Source organism: Labrus mixtus, chromosome 6 (assembly GCF_963584025.1).
Source record: "Labrus mixtus chromosome 6, fLabMix1.1, whole genome shotgun sequence".
NCBI lineage: Eukaryota > Metazoa > Chordata > Actinopteri > Labriformes > Labridae > Labrus > Labrus mixtus.
In genome coordinates this window covers 10,253,677-10,267,895 of record NC_083617.1, presented here as the reverse complement: position 1 = coordinate 10,267,895, position 14,219 = coordinate 10,253,677, and the positions used below count along the sequence as shown (strand labels likewise).

General features: G+C 41.6%; 1 protein-coding gene across 2 annotated transcripts; it reads right to left on the bottom strand.

Moving 5' to 3' along the window:
- Positions 1 to 810: 810 nt before the first annotated feature.
- LOC132975395 (phosphatidylinositol 3,4,5-trisphosphate 3-phosphatase and dual-specificity protein phosphatase PTEN) lies at positions 811 to 11,719 on the bottom strand. Of its 2 annotated transcripts, XM_061039906.1 has the most exons (10): positions 11,557 to 11,719; positions 7,475 to 7,559; positions 7,320 to 7,364; positions 7,173 to 7,216; positions 6,745 to 6,983; positions 6,164 to 6,305; positions 4,555 to 4,623; positions 3,815 to 3,981; positions 1,945 to 2,226; positions 811 to 1,833 (listed from the first exon to the last, which is right to left on the bottom strand). In XM_061039906.1, exons 1-10 carry the CDS (start codon positions 11,633 to 11,635, stop codon positions 1,648 to 1,650), a joined length of 1,338 nt encoding a protein of 445 aa, XP_060895889.1. In that variant the 5' UTR covers positions 11,636 to 11,719; the 3' UTR covers positions 811 to 1,647. The 2 variants fall into 2 exon arrangements, with proteins under 2 accessions (XP_060895889.1, XP_060895890.1); XM_061039907.1 differs by lacking the exon at positions 4,555 to 4,623.
- Positions 11,720 to 14,219: the final 2,500 nt, after the last annotated feature.

The following is a 14,219-nucleotide window of genomic DNA, read 5'->3' as shown; positions in this document are numbered from 1 at the left end:
GCAGCAGCAGCAGCAGCACTGATGGTTTGGTAAGATGTGAGGCCGCTTTAAGGTCAGAAAATGTGTTTTTTTAATCAGAGCCCAGGTCAATAACCTTCAAAATCAATTGAGGAAATGTAAATGTACTTTAACCTGGCAGACATATCAAAACAAAACCTCCACATCTGTAATGAAACAGAAAAAGTCCCTGTGCATGATGTTCAACAGATGCTCACTCTGTTTCCAGCTAGCCAGTTGTGTACACCCTGAGTCATTTATGTGTTTTAAGTAGGCTTTTCGCCCTCAGTTGAACTTTTAATAATAATCCTTCCATCACTTCCCTACCTCAGGTCCCACCCGCTATTTGCAGCGCTGACCTTTAAAGCAGGAAGTGACTGTTAACACAGCCCCGGCAGCTGCAACAACGGCAACCTGCTTTACAGTATTGGACTCATCAAACACAGCGGTTTGTGCAGAATTTTCCTCCCTGATCAAGTGCACATGCTCCGACTCAACCTTTACATTCGTGACCTCAGCGACGGTGTCGATATAAAAGATCTCACTGGACACCTTGTTTGATGACAAATGCACCGTTATACACTCAATTGTTTCCAACAGTGGAGGGAGAATATTACATAAACCTCTGATGTAATCTTCTGAACATGACTCAAAGCACTGGGGAACCCCACGCAGAAGACTCAAAGCTTGTTTCTTTAAGAAAAGACAACATTGCATACATTTATTAGGGATGGACGCCAATTCCAATACATGCAAATCACCATTGTCCTTTATATGTAGTGTTGACATTATTGCAAACACTTGTCTCCCTGCTGTTTTGTGTATTATATTTTTATTATCTTAGGATAAAAAAAAACATTAACAATTACATGGGATGCCTTGTTCTGCATAACTTAACGTATACACAGTGGGAACAGGAATGGCAATGCTTTAGACATCATCACAGCCTCTTCATAACCCCCCCCCCCCCCCCCCCCCCCAGCCCACCCCCAACCCACTGCCCGCATGCAGTTTGCACTGCACAAAGACCAAAAGTCACGTGAGACAGCCTGCAAAGAGCACAAGAAGCATTCACAGTAAAGGAGGAGAGGAAAGAGGATGGGATGGAAGGGGGGAGGGGGGGGAGGTGGAAGGGTAAAAGATGAGAGGAGAAAGGGGGGGAGGAGAAGAGAGGGAGTGAAACAAAGTGACTGCAGCACTGGCCTTGGTTTAGACAGGAGAAGGAGCAGCATAGTCCTAGTATTTCATTCTTACTTCTCCCACACTTCAACTCCCATCTCCTGATTGTGGTACTCATTGTCTTTGACACAAAAAAAGTTTTATATACGCATGTATATATGTATATATGTATATACATATACGTATGTATATATATAAATACATTGTTATAGCTACAGCACCTTTTCCCATGGGGCAACAGTGTCAATACCTCGCACATGGTACATGGCCGTGCCAAAGAAAAACAAAACAAAACAATATATTGGTCAGGATATTTATCTTTTTTTTCCCTAAAGTTGGCATTTGACATGATGATATTCTATTGCCGTCTGGGGAAGGGAAGGGACAAAGGTTCTTCTTTTGAGTTTATATTCAAGTTTTCTCCTTTTTTTCTGGTGTATAATTTCTTCTTTTCCTGTCGTTAAAAAGAGTTCACACTTTTGTGATTTGCGTGTGCTGCTCTTCATCAAAAGGTTCATTTTCCGGATCAGAGTCAGTGGTGTCAGAGTATCGATAATGGTCTGGCTCATTGTCGCTAACGTCCGGGGTGACGGATGTCGAAGTGCTTGCTTCTGAGTTCGAAGGCTCCTCCACGGTTTTCGTAAAATACAACTTCACCTGGAAACAAAATGAAACGATGCCGACTTCAGTCCGTGCACAACAATCATGGATATAAAAAATGATTCATTTGACAGTCTTTTGACAGAGGTTATCAAATAAGATCTTTACCTTGAAGTTTGGCGAGAAGTAGCGATTAGCTTTGTCTTTGTTAGCCTTATCCAAGTCGTTCTTCGTGAGTGTCAGGATGAGGTAGTCCCTCTCCCGGTCGCTTTCCCTGCCGCCGTCCCTGCAGCTGTCCCTGCACTCGGTGCTCTGCGGCTGGCCCTGGCCCGGTGCCGGTACCCCCTGCTGGCTCTCTGCGTTGTTCACTGCCCCGTTCTCCATCTTGTCCCCGCTCTCCTCTGGTCCGGGGATGAAGAAGGTGTTGACCCAAAAGTGAAACATTTTGTCCTGGAGGGCAGAGGTGATGAGAGGAGACAAAGAAGTGTGAGAAGGAGCGTTTTAAACCAAACTCAAAGGATGACGTTTATTTGTGGGCTGGATCCTGATTTTATTTGTTGCTTTTCTTATGACATTGTAAGTCCTCCCCATTTTATTGCCAGAGTAGCTGCTAATGCTAACATTAGTCTGATCAGTCAATTATCATGCTTTGTTGTTACTGCTAATACTACACCTACTTGTTCCATTATCACTGGTGTTGTAGCTTTAAATATCTCATTCATTGCTTTGTCTCTATCCATCGCTTTCTTTCTGAATCTCCCTCTATCACACTTTTTAAGCCCAACACAGAAGCAGCAGACGGCTGTTCAACATGTGTCTGGTTCTGCCTCTTAAAGGTCCCATATTATGCTTTTTCTGGTTTTATATGCCCTTTAGTGCGTTTTCCAAGTGTACTGTGCATGTTTAGGCAAATCTATATGCAAAAATTAAAAGTCTGCGGAAATGCGGCTGTTAGCTGTAGCATTAGCCGCATGTAACGCTCGGTTCTAGCCCCCCTCGATAAAAATTTGTCAGTCCGACGTCATTGTCAGTGTGCGATCACTGATCTAAGCCCATTGGCTCGTTGCGGCAAGCCCTGCAGCTCATGTTGAAATTTCCGAGACGCGTGCTGAGCAACTGACCAATAACGACGGAGCGGATCGGCAGACCAATCAGAGCAGACTTGGCCCACGTGGGGTCTAACAGTGGGGGCTCAGCAGAGCGTAGCTGACAGACTCAGAGCGTAGAGGGAGCAAGGAGGAGCAGTACATGAAAACAGACAGACTTTTTTCAAACTTTAGCTATTGTGAACGTACAAAAGTAGGAACATAGATTAAATATATGAACCCCAAAAAGGGCATGATATGGGCTCTTTAAGGAAGTTTTACCTTGCCACTGCTACTTTGTTAAATGTTGCTCGGTGCAGTGCTCATGGTGGATTCATGTTGGTTCTTTGTAAATAATAGTACATCTAGACCTGCTCTTTCTGTAAGTTGTCTTTGAGATTACATTTGGGTTCGGCTATACAAATAAAAACCGATTGCTTATTAAACCAACAATGTGCGTCTCTATCTCTCAATGCTTTCCCGCTTCTTTACCATTCTGTTTGATTTTGAGCATATTTAGCATGTTGAATAAAAATAAATCTTCTAAAAGGCTCAGTGTCCTTCTGTCACTTTCCGCAGCTTTTACTCAAACGGGTTAACGCAGCATTTGCTTGGGACTACTTTCAGCGGCGGATTAATACACAAAGCCCATACTGCACAGAAAAAGAAACTTTATCAGGCTGATGTGATAAATGAAAGGGTACATTGTTTAGGATTTCTTTTCATGGAATTTGTTGACAGTTAAAAAGTTCTGAGTCTTGCAAGTACTCTTTTAAGAGCAATAACTGTCAGCATCCAGCTGTAATGGATAATGTTTGTTTTTTTTTCCTTTGACAAAGCAGATGTCATGAGAACAGCTGAAATAAATTACTGGTTAACGACCAACAGGAGAACCTGACAGTCACAAATAAAACACACACACATTCATACACACACATATCAACACAACTAACCTTCTTCATCATCTTATTCTGTTTATGGAAGAACTCCACTTTGATGTCTCCACAAACGGGCAGCGGCTGGGGGAACTCGAAAAACATGTGTTTCTCTTCGCGCCTCGTGTGAGCGGGGTTCGACGTGTGAATTTTGACTTTCAGCTGGTACACCACGAACTGGGGATCTGCAAAAAGTGTCAATATTGCCCACAGAGAGAGAGAGAGAGAGAGAGAGAAGGAGAGGAGAGAGGGGAGTGCGGGTAAAGATGATGAGATTTTTGAGAGGACGAGATAGAAAACACACCCAAAAAAAAAAAGTGAGTTAGGATAGGAGCAAGAGAGCAAGAAAGGATACGTGTAAGTGTTATTACATGAGTTTGTTAGAAGAAGCACAGCACACCGTCACCTCCACCAGACAAGAAGTGCAAAAATATTATATTCAGATTAAGGGGGAGGCGGGGAAAGTTAGCAGATCACAAAACCTAACGCCCAAAGAGACCCAGAACCAGAGACACAGGACCCTATTCTGACAGACTGTCCAAACCGAACAGTGATTGAGGTAACACGTTGCATTTTATAGAGATGTAACCCGTCCCTCTGTCTGTCAGGGTGGATTTGGAGATGACATCATATGCCTGTAAGGTAGTCCTGGCCTGCTAGGAAATATGTCTACCCTCCTGCCTGGTGGATCTCTGGGGCCATATACAAGCAGATCAGTGAAATCATAACAACAATAATGGATTAAAAGGCTCATTTACCCCAATGCCAATTCCCTTTCTTGAAGCCCTGAGGGATCGGCTCACTCCTGTTTTTAACGGTACTGTCCCCTTAGAGAGAGAGAAGGAGATTATCACAAACAGGGCAACCTGGCCGGCCAATCGGGGGCTGGACAGTACAGTAGGCAAACAAACACAAGAGCTCTACAGAGATATATATAAATTTGTATACACAGATTTGCATCTAAGTAGCATGTTCCTAAAAACAAACAGTAATTGAACTTGGTGTGTGCATCTTAAACATTTGACACGGGACATGTGTGTTGTACATAAAGCGCAAAGGGGAAACTTGCTAATTACTGACCATCACAAAACATCAAGAGATATGTACGATGTTGAGCTATCATTAGCTAGCATCTCCTCAAGAAGCTTGATGAATGTGTGTGTGTACTGAGATGTCAAACTCAGAATAGGTCCTTTTTTAAATGAATAAAAAAAAGAGTTAGGAGGAAAGAGATAGATCAATACAGTCGAGGTGTTGTGAAAAAGGCACAGACAAGGCACAAGTAAGAGAATGTGCTTTTTCTGACTGACATAAAAAAAAACACGAACAAATTCAGACACAAGCAGGCAACGCATTGTGTGACTCATATTTGCGCAGAAAATCACAGCATTATTTTCTCTTCTTAGAGCAGAGAGAGAACTAAAGAGTAGTTTTAAGACAAAGCGTTGACATTAAAAATAAAAAAATAAAAAAAAGTATTGACCATAGAAATGCATTCATGCTTCATTATTAGCACAGAAACTTTACCCTGGGTCTCACCAGCACTTTACTTTTCAAGTTTGAGGACATGCAAAGCTCAGTTTAGAGTTTGGTTTCAGCCCGTTTTTCTGTTTTTTAGTAAAATCAAGCAAAACTGCCATGTGCCTCAGTCGCTGAATACAAGGGGACAACAAGTGGCACTGTTTCACAAAAGTTTACAACACAGTCATTGCAATCGAGCCTTAAGCAAACACTGATATGTATAACTACAGTTACTTATCTACACGGAAGAATAGTGACAATAAATCACTGTCCATGTTCTTTCATTCCTTCACTACTGACCGTCTGCTGTGCATAAGCTTTCCCTGTTATAGTCTGAGTTAAGAAAACCTGTGGTGAATGATGTATTTAAATATGCATAGAGTAGTATCAAACATCAGCAGGTAAACAATTTAACACACAGACTCTGACTGGTATAAAGGCAATCCTCCTGAGGACGCTCAAATTTAAAAAAATGGCTGCTCAAATGACTCCTTACTTAACTTTCTATGAGTCTGGAGGGGATAAATCTGTTTAAATGTGACAGAGGAAATCTAATTCAACAACTTGTTTTCAAGCAGCAACAACAGGAACTTAATAAGTAAGAGCCTGCCCTTGTTAGGTCCAAAAAAATAAAATAAAATAAAAACTACTGCAGCAAAAGTCAGCCACACTTGAAAACCCGGCACAGGACTCTAGCTCAGATGACCCTCTCTGATTCTGTGGTGCTAAAGCGGAGCGTGGGTGAGCCCTACAGTGCACACAGCACATCCAAGGCTCTTGCTCCGTTTGAACAGCGGTGTGCATTGCCTACGCCCTAGTTTGGAGTTGAACATGAGCGTGACTCACTGCAGGTGCCCCCGCTGAACATGGGGAGAGTCTCGAACACCATTTTGTGGAAGAGGAGAGCCACCGGCTTGTACTCGAGCTGGTTCTTCAGCAGGTAGCTGTAGTAGCACACGTAGCGGCGCTGGCTCGGGATCGTTACTCCCTACAAAGACAGGATGGGCGTTAACAGATTTGTTTGTTTTTTAAGTGTACGCACGTGTTCTGTTTTAAATGTATTCTGACATGACTGTGAATTAGGTAATGTCCATAATGATTCCTCAAGGTTTGAATAAAGGTGGAAGGAATGAATGACAGAAAACATTGGTTCTCTTAAAGTTTAAAATCAAAGCCACATTTTAAGATGTCAGAATGTCAAATATTTTCTACAGTTAGCTCCATAGATTAATATTTCTGCTTTTTTCCTTCATTTTTATCCTTGTAAACTGACTCTCAGTAGGTTCAAGACAAGTCCCTCAGAGAATTATCTGCATTTTTAACTAACTTCAGACCTCAAATCGTCTAATTAAAGACATAATTTGTACAAAAAGAAAACAATGCAGTATTTAGCTGCATCACTTTTTGTTCAGCACTTTTCATCTCACCTTCTTGTCCCTTGTCCTGACTTCTCCATAAAAGTCGAGCGCTTCCTGGGCCTCCTGGAATTTACCCCGATGGAGGAGATAGGCGCAGATCATAACTCCGGTGCGGCCCTTCCCAGCCTTACAGTGGATGGCCGCCACGTGATTGTCATCCTCGCTGAGCCACTGGTCCAGGTCTTCACAAAACGGCTTAATTAGCTCCAGCTGAGGAGGGTTGTGGTCTTCGAAGGGATACTGTGCAACTGATGCGTGACGGGATGCAGGCCCACGCAAAGTTGTAACCAGAGAGGAGAGGAGAGAAGAAAAAAAAAAGGAAAGAAAGAAAAGACACATGGACAGGTCAGAGGAGAGGGAGGAGTAGATTTTAATCGATCCTTTGTGTCATCACTTTCAAGAGGGAAGGCATCTATGGAGTATGTGAAGCCGCCTACCTCTGCAGTTAAATTTGGCAGCATCGTAGTGTCTTTCTGCACAGCTGAAACGGGAAGAACGAAAATCCAGTTAGCCACCACAGAGAGAGGAAGTTATTGAATAAACAAAAGAGCAGTTCAGGTAGCGAGAAAATGTGGAACACTTACAGGTTGTAGATTTTGTAATGGTTTTTATGCTTTGAATCCAAAAACCTGTTTGCAGGAGAGAAAATCCTGTTATTGTAAAATATGTATGTTTTCCCGAAGACATTTATTCTGTTACACTTCCCGTTTAATATGACCACAACGCTGATAAAACTCACCGTACTACATCGTCTATATTGTTTCTGTAAACGCCTTCGAGCCTCTCTGCTGGAAAGCCCATAGCAATGATGTTTGGGTAGATATCTGTTCAGGCAGGGGGTCAAGGAAATGTGCATTGTGCATGACTGTGGAAGGTGCCAGAGGTCTAGCAATGCTTTCAGCAGTTTATGAAACAAGAATCAATGAAATGCATTTCTTTATATAAAATAGTCTTTTCTTAGAGGAACAACAAGGATGCAGAGATCAGCAGCAGAGCTCGAACAAAAAAAAAAAAATCCATGCAATGTCAATATGAGTGTGTCAGTGTGGTCATGGATAGATGGGAGCACAGATCAGTGTGTTTGTCAGTGTGTCTGTGTGTGTTGTGACAGATGGCCTTGACGGTGAGAAGCACGCAGTGAGGACGGGAGTTAACAGCGCTCCTGCATGAGCCAGGCCCACATGTGGGTGCACGAGGAGACTCTCCGCTCCATGACCTGCATTTATTTTTAGAGCACAAAGTTATATCGGGCCGATCGCAAATGTTCGGCTTAACTCTCTTCCGAGCTCCGCCGGACCAATTTGAATTTCTACCAGAGCAGCCAATGTGAAGAGTCACAGATAGGGGGAAAAAAAAAAAAAAAGGTTCTTTAAAACAGGCAATCCTGTGTGTCTTGCATGCGCAGCAGGAGTTCATTTCTGACATTCAGTGACGAGCAAGAGGAAACACCCTTAATGAACCACACACACCAGATTCCAGCAAAAAAAAAAAGAGTTGAAAGTTGTGAGTGCACCACCTCCCTCCTGCTAAACCTGGCTGCCTTGAGGGTCGCCGTACATCACAGAACCGGGCTCTGTGTGTCAGCGAGGGATAGTGATGGAAAATGTCTTGGCCAATTACATGGTGACATACATTCAATCTTAAAGGCATACATCAGTGTCACGTTGCAGTGAAAAGAATAAATTGAGGTGACATCCGTGTCCTCGAGACTCGCCTGCAACGCCTACCTGTAACTGAAGTGTGCCCGTCGCCACAAGCGGTGGGATTTCACACTTTAACCACTGACTAAAGGGCAACCTTTTCTTACACTTCCTGTGCCACGGTATCAAAAATAGAAAAGCTGAATAATTCTAATAGGATGTGTCTGTTTCGTTTGAGCAGACCTTATTTCACTGAGAGTCAAATCACTTTTTAACTGGTCAGAATAATTAGACACACGCATCTGACAACTCTGGCAAAAAAAAAAAAGATGGCTCTCTGCATAACTTTGCTGGTGTGCACACTTGCCGGTTATATATAACATATCACGTGTATTTTCGGTTTATTCAAAACCTGATCATTCCTGGAAGAGCAGGAAAAAGCAAAGTCTTGAATGTGTCCCAAATTTTCTATTTGGACATCATTTTAAATATGACAAATATCATCCTCCGTACAAAAGTACCTGACCATGCAAACAAACAAGAACAGCCCTTTCATCGTAAACACACACACACACATCATTGATCAGTCAGCAAACCCTCTCGGATAGAAACATTCAGGGATCCAGTGCAGCTAGATGCACATACAAGGTAAAAGCTATTTAAAAATAAATAACAGGCAGGAGTCTTCAATTGTCTAGTAATAGTTTTTTTCTCCAACAAAAGCCCTAATTCAACAAAGGTCAATTTAACCCAGGCATGAATTCAACAAGCCCAACAGTAAATGTATGGTCTAATGTGTAACTACTGCCCCATAAAGTCGTCCATTAATGCCTCAAATACCTCATTAGGCGCCAAATGACAGTTTTCTTTGCTACTTGATGGGCTACTCTAACCATGGGACCTAAAAAAGATCCAAGTCTGACTATTATAAGTGTTTTTTAAAAGCTGCACAGCTCCCAAGAGAGCCTCAGCCCAGGGCATGGGGGGCTTGGTCTCTGCAGCTGGGAGGAAATGCACATACGGGACCCCCTGACGGAAGCTCCAAGGAGGAGGGAGAAAAAAAAAAAATAGAAAGAAAAATCAGCCGTTTCAGGCACGCCTTTTCTTTAAAGCCAGCCCTGCCTCAGCTCCATGCATATACACAGAATCCACAACTGAAAGCAGGAGAGAGAGGGTGGGGGGGAAAGGGAGAGTGGGAACCGGCGAGCTCTGAGCAAGGAGGGGGTGGGGAGGACAGGAAAGGAGGAGAGCAGAGGAAAGGGGGCAAGCAGAGGGAGGGAGAATTAGAGTGGGAGTAGTAAAGAAAAAGAGCAAAGGAGAGGTGGTGGGTTGAGAGGGTAAGAGAGGGAGAGAGCACTCAGACAGCAAAGCTGATACAAGATCACTGGCAACTCTATTTTAAGGGCAATTCCCAGAACTGTGATACTGCATTACATAACTGCAGAGAGCCCATATTGTTTTTAGACACCGTGCCAAAAATGATAAAAGGGATGGTTTGAAAGGGCCCACATCTGAACAAGAGGAGACTGTACATCCAAAGAAAGATGCCACCTTTGAACGGTGTGCCGTCTTCACACCTGCACAAAGCACCAAAGCCACAGTAAGACATGACACAAGCCTCACCAAATTGTAACACCAGGCGAGAAACGCTGTGAAGCACAAGTTGGAGCATCAGCAGTCACACATACATCCCAGCTAACATTTTGGTCTGCAATCAGTTCTAAATGCCATATATAGAGGCAGAAATGGAGAAAACGTGACTAGAAATCAGCTCTACATTTTTTTTTTTTTTTTTTTACAAAAGGAACACCTCTACCCAGCAGTTATCAACTTAATGCAACAATACTGATAATAATCAGAGACCTGTACATTTGTTCACATGCTGCACAGATCAAGACAGGGCTGGAGCTTATCATCATGTAACATTTTGTTAAGCTGCCCAATACTTTTGTCAACAAGTCTATTAATCTGTCTTTAAAGTGTCATGATACCTGGGAGATGCCTCTCACAAGTTATTGAAGCCCAAGTTGTAATCTTTTTTTGATTATATGACCAGTCAAATGTCATTTTATGTCATAATGAAATGAAAAGCAAAAAAGAAAAAGCTTTGTTATATGCCAGAAGAGAAAATCAGGGATTTTTTTGTGTGTGCATAAAACAACTTCAATCCAAATAAAATCTACTGATCCAAAGTTTGGATTTCAAGATGTTAACAGTCATGAATCGACTACTTCTTCAACCTCTTACTGCACAAATCAAAAGGAGTTCGACTGTAATGAGCTGAAAGTGGTTACAAGTCTTCATACTAAAATCATGTGCATGCATCCACATCCACAACAACAACTATGACCATTACCATGAACCAACTCTCTGCACTGTCACATATGAGATTGTGCAGCGAGTTGGCCACATATAGTTTATCACCAGCCAAATAAGTAAAGACACTAACTTTAGTAAGTAGACACAGTGCACTGAGGAACCAGGTCAACTATTATCAGTGGCAATAGATGAGGAACAAGTACTGCAGAAGGGACAGGAATAGCAATACTCCAACCTGGAAATTATTTTATCTCTATAGATAAAAAAGGGACCAGGAAACGTTAATTAGATTTTCCACATTTGTTGCAATCCATCAATGAATACTCACCCATAGAGGACAAATGTGAGGTGATCTTGCATTTTTAAACATAATCCTACCATATATTGCATTAATAACACACACACACCTACACCTTAAACAGAACTATATATATTTTAAATCCATCTACCTTCAAACCTCAACCACTGAAAAAAGGAAGACCTAATGCTTCTAACAACCTCCAGCTAGGTCCACCAAAGTGGGAATGGTATGCAAGTCGAAATGCCTGTCGTTATTCTTTAAACACACAGTTATGTCCAGTTGAACGGGCTATTCCAGTTTAATTTGACTCCGACATTTATGCTCACTGGTTTGACAGATCCACCATCTTTTCAAACATGCTGGTGTGACAGCAGAGCTTCGCTGTCTGACCAACTAGCCAGCTAGCCAGGTAGCACACAAGCTACCTACATCACGTTACTGACACTTCTCTCTAAACCAATGAAATAATAATAACATTTAGTGCAATAATAACAAGACATTTAGTGGTTAAAGTGCAGGCTGGTGAGGAAATAGGGATCACACAAAAAAAAAAAAGGATACAAGTTAAGTCCAAGTCGAACCCATCTTCTTGGTATCTCCTTTTGTTCCGGCTGACCATTTCTTTTATAAACATAGCCATTGTAGCAGCTGACAGGAGTCTATATGGGGGAAATGGTGAAAACAGGTTTTTTCTAAAAATCTGGTCCTGTGTGTCGCAGACAGTGGGGGTCTGCTCTCTTGAAATTTGTGCTGGTTCCTCGCAGAGACTTGCTAGCCAGCAGAGCTAGCAGTGCACTGTCGGTAGGATTAGAAAGGCTTCCTCTGGATCATAAAGACGGGCCTTTGCTCTGCTCCTCCGTGCAGGCCCGACTTTCCCCCAATCCTGCGATTCGTCTTTTGCAAAACAACCCCCGAATAAAATACATGCAGAAAACCCCTTTAGGATGCCAGACAAAGGTCCAAGTTTGACGGCTCAATCGCAGCCTTCGCAATTGACACAGCGAGAGGATAGAGAACTCACCGGGTTCCCCCCCCCAAAAAAAAAAAAAAAAAAAAAAAAAAAACCCGTATCCAGTCACTCAGACGTAGCTAGCTCGCTAAGCTAACTAGCCAGCGCAGCTAGCTAGCAACAATAGCTTGTGCTGCCTCCTTTCTCGATCCAAAAGCCTCCTAACGATTCAACATTGTCATCGACTGATTGCCAAGAACACATCTGAAAAAAAGAGTGACAGGCTCCACCTTAAATGTATATAGACTATACAAAAATCAAGAAATCTGCACAGATTGATTTGACAGTTCCGTCCCGAGGAATCATCTTCTTTTCTGGTTCCTCTCGCTCCAGCTGAACTCTCAGGCTCCCATCATGGCCTCCACCGAAGGGAAAAAAAGAAGGTAGAGCAGGCTGGGATTTTAGAGCAGATATCCCTCCGCCTTCACGATATAGTTCCACGTTTTAACAAAAACGGGTATTTACTGTATTCATTTGTAATTCATCAACAATTAATACAAGATGACGAAGAACAAACGCTGACAAATGTTATCACTCAGACCCCCCCCAAAAAGCGCAATAAAGCAGTTATTTCGTGCTTCTGGCGGAAGGATAAAACGAGCCCGCATGCGACGCTCCCCTTCTGTCAAAGTGGTCACGTGTGGCTGTAATTAGGGAAGTTTCTAACATAATGTCACTTTTCGCAGTTTAAACTGTCATTTCAGGCTGCATGACATATATTTTTGTAACACATTAAATCCTGACAGTTACAAAAATATAACAATGGAAGTAGATTTATTTTATGTATCGTCAAAACGTTCTTTGTTCAATATCCTCACATTAAGGCAAACTTGTACGTTAATTGCTTGGGTCATATAGCCCCCCCCCAACAAAATAATAACAATAAAGAATACACTGTAAAACTAAATTTATAAATTAACATTTTTTATTAATAAAAATGTGTATTATTATTAAAACTTTTGTAACAAAAGTTATACAAATGTTGAAGATTAGGATATCCAACCTATATGTATCTGATGTGGAGTTTGGATATATAGACCTACAGGGTTTCATTCTTTAGACAACTACTCAATTACGCCACATGGTAACAGAAAATTGTATGACACACATTTGAAAAAAAATCAATTAACAGTTTAGTTGCCATATTTGGCTGGGTCAAATTGCTCAAACTTACCTATTAACTGATAATATTATCACTTTGTTCGTTTTGGACTGCTTCAGGGCCGTGGAAATGTCACCTCATACTGTTTAAATCTTAAATTATAAAGAGCAATCTAAAAACTTACGTATTAAAAAAAAAAAATTTCATGTTAATGGTTGGAAGAAAACATTACAAGTTTTATCCCAATGGTCCCATCTATTATTGTTTTATGAGAGGGTTTCACATTTATAATGCAACATGATCCTTGACACAATCTCTCCTCTTGAACTTTAATATCAGCCTACATTAAGAGCTTCCTTACACATCCAACATGACAGCCTTGCAAGTCACCAATTCAATCTGTAAACTTGCATTTACATAGTAAGATTAGCCTTGCTCATTACTTTCATATTTTTGTTGAACATTTGAGAATAAATTTGACTTTTTTCTTTACGCCTATTTGAAGAACACATATGAGCTGTTGAATTGAGGTTCTTCAGAAACATCAGCCCAGATGAACAGTATAATGAACTTCTGGGGCATTTCTCAGTGACATGGCATGATGAATGCACATTAGTTGGGAGATTTTATTTAAGTACTGAATGTCCAGTTCAGTATATTTAAATGGGGTTACCTGGAACATCGCAGATGATCTGATCCGATGTGAGGCTAATTAGGAATCTGCTTCTTACAGGGAAGATTAGTTCTCCTCATAGAAGAACGCTCATCAAGAGTAGTTTGAAAAAAATATCATGATCTCCTTCATCTGTTAGAAAGGGTCTGGCAGGTAAAGCCAATGTGAAGCTGAACTCAGTGTTTTTCAGTTCAGAGTATGTAAACAGTATTTTAAAGAATATCTCCACCATTGGTTGTCATTGCTGTTGGTTATTTATCAGACACAGAGAAGTGTATGTATGTCAAGTACTTCTTTGTTTTGTTTTTCAACCAGCAGATGGCAGCGTTGCACTTTTAGTTTTGCAGCCAAAGAATGCATCAATGCCCAGTCGACTTCAACCTTATGTCGATAAGTGTGCACCTTGTACAGACAAAAGTTAATACCAGGTATGTTGCATA